This window comes from Octopus bimaculoides, chromosome 17 (assembly GCF_001194135.2).
Source record: "Octopus bimaculoides isolate UCB-OBI-ISO-001 chromosome 17, ASM119413v2, whole genome shotgun sequence".
Lineage (NCBI taxonomy): Eukaryota > Metazoa > Mollusca > Cephalopoda > Octopoda > Octopodidae > Octopus > Octopus bimaculoides.
In genome coordinates, this window is record NC_068997.1 from 20,328,061 (window position 1) to 20,331,314 (window position 3,254).

At 35.8% G+C, this 3,254-nt stretch overlaps 1 protein-coding gene across 1 annotated transcript in view; it reads right to left on the reverse strand.

Annotated features, from left to right (window-relative positions):
* LOC128249667 (transmembrane protein 42-like) overlaps positions 1-3,254 on the reverse strand; it is a 15,829-nt gene continuing 12,575 nt past the window's right edge. The window contains exons 2-3 of the mRNA XM_052973870.1: positions 1,341-1,490; positions 1-160 (exon numbers count right to left, since the gene is read on the reverse strand). Of these exons, the coding sequence (XP_052829830.1) occupies positions 23-160; positions 1,341-1,490 (288 nt within the window). The 3' untranslated portion in view covers positions 1-22. The remainder of the gene's footprint in view (positions 161-1,340; positions 1,491-3,254) is intronic.

Here is a 3,254-nt window from a genome sequence, read left to right on the forward strand (position 1 = left end):
TTTTCAAAAAAAAAAAATGTTTTTATTCAGTTTTTTCCATAATTTTTTCTTGATGAATATTTTCTTTTTGAATTAAATATAAACCTGATATGATGCAGATAAAACCTGCAAACCATTGCAAATTCAAACGTTCAGAGAAAATTATCCACCCCAAGATGGCCTGAAAGAAAGAAAAAAATTGAGAGAGAGAATGTTATTGAGAGAAGGAAAAAAAGAGAGAAAGAGAACATCAGTAGTACAGTAAATATTCCTTAACTAGTCCTTCGCATACACAATACACCACCTGGTCTGGAAATCAAAACCATGATCTTGTGATTGTGAATGCAACACCCCTGACCACTAGGCCATGTGCCTTCATTTGAATCTCCAATGGGTTACTAATTTAAAGCTAAATAGAATGGATTAATGAAAGACCAGCACCAACGGCATATGAACCCTTGATCTTTTAGTTGTTAGGTCAGAACCTTATCAACTTAACTAATTACAACTCTCAATTAAATCTATAACTAATTTAATCATTGTAAAAAGGGTAAAGGGTAAAGACACCTTTTGGTCATGAATGATGATGGGATTGCACCTAAAAAGTTCCGCTCCAAGGCACATGTCCAGGCAAGGTTGTTTATAGAAGCCTAGCAATTGCCCATGCATACCAGCCTGTGTGTTGAACACAGCGTAGAGCCCGATCTGGGAATTGAATTCACTACCTCATGATTGTGAGCCCGACACTGTAACCATTGAGCCAGGCACCAGAAGGTGGGAACTTTCCAGGTACAATCCCATAGTCATTCATGACTGAAGGGGGTCTTTAAAGGGGTAATTAAAAGTATTTCATATCTTTCAGTATAAAACGTACAGAAAAAATATGCTGTTTGCCGACCAAGATACAGAATTCTTGATTTGAATATTTCATTATGATTTTATATAAGGTAACTAAATGAATTTGTTATCGTGATCAAAGACACCAGGTTTGTATTATTTAGCAGTTATATTCACAAAATAAAGTTTGTAGCGCCATTAGAAGAGAAGTTTAATATTTCAGCCTATGTCCTTCATCAGATAAAATTGGTCTTGCTTGAAACAATGAATTCTCCTCTTCTCATAGTACGTACACACACTCACACACTTAGTTTTCATTTTAAGAACTTAAGTGAACTAAATCTCACAAATACATTTAGCTTCTACAGACTGAAGCTTGTTTTTACCTTTTACAGTGTTGAATGAAAGTAACAAATCATAAAAATAATATCAGAAATTTATATCAATTTATTAGAAAAGCTGTCTAAAATTACTCAAAAACTCTATTCAATAAAGGAAAAAAATAAATTTAAAACTAGACTTACAGAAAAGAGAAAGCTAGATGCTGTATTTGTGGCTGAGGCTTCAACTGTTGAAGAGAAATACTGAAGAGCCTTGGTGAAAGTTGTCCACATTAAAACATTAAACAGAATGACAAACCCGACACAAATTGCCCATAACACATTCGTTAAAGCCTGGAAAATACAAAAGACATTAATATTAACTCTTCAGCATTCAGATTGCTCTGTCAAATGTATTGCTTATTTATTTACATTGTTTTGAATTCAACATGTAAAAAAACATTGAATCCCCTCTGCAGAGTGGTTGGTGTTGGGAAGGGTATCCAGCCGTAAAAACCCTGCCAGAACAGACACAGTAGCTTGGGATAATCTTCTACCTGGCCAGCTCCTATCAACCATCCTACCCATGCATGAGGGTAGAGGGGACAAACAATGACAGACAGAGGGATTAAGTTGATTACATCGACCCCAGCCTATAATAGAAAGGTTTATTAGCTACTGCCAATATGCTTCAGCCATTTTTGACAAGGAAATAATAATTTTATCACCGCCGAGATTCGTTTGTTTACATAGTCAGCACTTAATTTTTACGGCTGAATGGACGTCAGTCATTGGTTGAAATTACAGAAATACGACAACTTTAACATGAAATAACTTGAGACGTACGTTTTTTTGTTAAGAAGACTAAAAGAAGAAGATGTTTTATACGACACATTCTACCAGTGTCCCAAGTTTCAAAGTGTTTCGTTAAGAAAATACTGGTGCCCCTGTTTTGAACAAGATCCCCAGTGCATAACTGGTACTTAATTTATCGACCCTGAAAGGATGAAAAGCAAAGTCGACCTCGGCAGAATTTGAACTCAGAACATAAAGACAGGCAAAATACTGCTAAGCATTTCGCTGGCGTGCTGACGTTTCTGTCAGCTCACTGCTTTTACACATTCGTACGTTGTGACAGAGAAAAACACAAGAGTATTATTATAGTAGAGTGTCATCATCATCAGTATTGTTGTTGTCATTATCATATACCTGCTTTTTATGTTGGTATAGATTGAACAAGTTGTTACAGTCTGAGTTAGTTCTTATTTGGAATGATTATCTTTATAAGAAATCGAAAAGGTGGTAGAAGAGTGAGTGATAGGCACAAATGTAATTCTTTCTCAAATAAATTTCGCTTCATATTCGAGGCTTCAATGAAGCTATAAAGTGTTACTCAGGTACTCAACTATGAGTGCACGGCATCTTATAGCAGAAACAGCAGTAAACTAATGAAGATCATTAGATAATCGCTTTATTCCTTTGACATCTCTCTTTCTTATCACTCTATACTCAGCTAACACTTCACTCTGAAACATACGCATATTGAGTTCTACATTGGGTTATTAGTCTTGCAATGCCTAAGCGAAATATGTGTGTGTGTGTGTGTGTGTGATGGTGCATGGCCTAGTGGCTAGGGTGTTACTCCCAGTATTGCAACATTGTGTTCTCAAACAAAACACTGTGTTTTGCCTAAAACAATGTGAGGATGCACATTGTGATTCAGCGATGTATAACAACATTCGATAGTTTGAAACAATAATATATATATTATTTTTGGTCGACCAAATTGTGCAACATGCCCAAACATTCTAGAAGGTTCAGAATTCCTCTTCAAAGAGGGACACAAATTCAAAGTTAAATCTAACTTTACTTGTGCCTCAGAAAATCTTATTTATGTAATAAGATGTTCGGGCTGCCACGAGAACTACATAGGGTCCACAGGATTATCGCTCAGACGTAGATGCACTCTGCACCGCCAGCAGATTGCATACCCAGAATACCGAATGATACCTTTTAGTGATCATATTGAGAAATGCGCAAAACAAATGCTACCACAATTTATAATCTTTCCTTTTTATCAATGTGCCATTAAAACACCAACACAGATTAGATTAAATA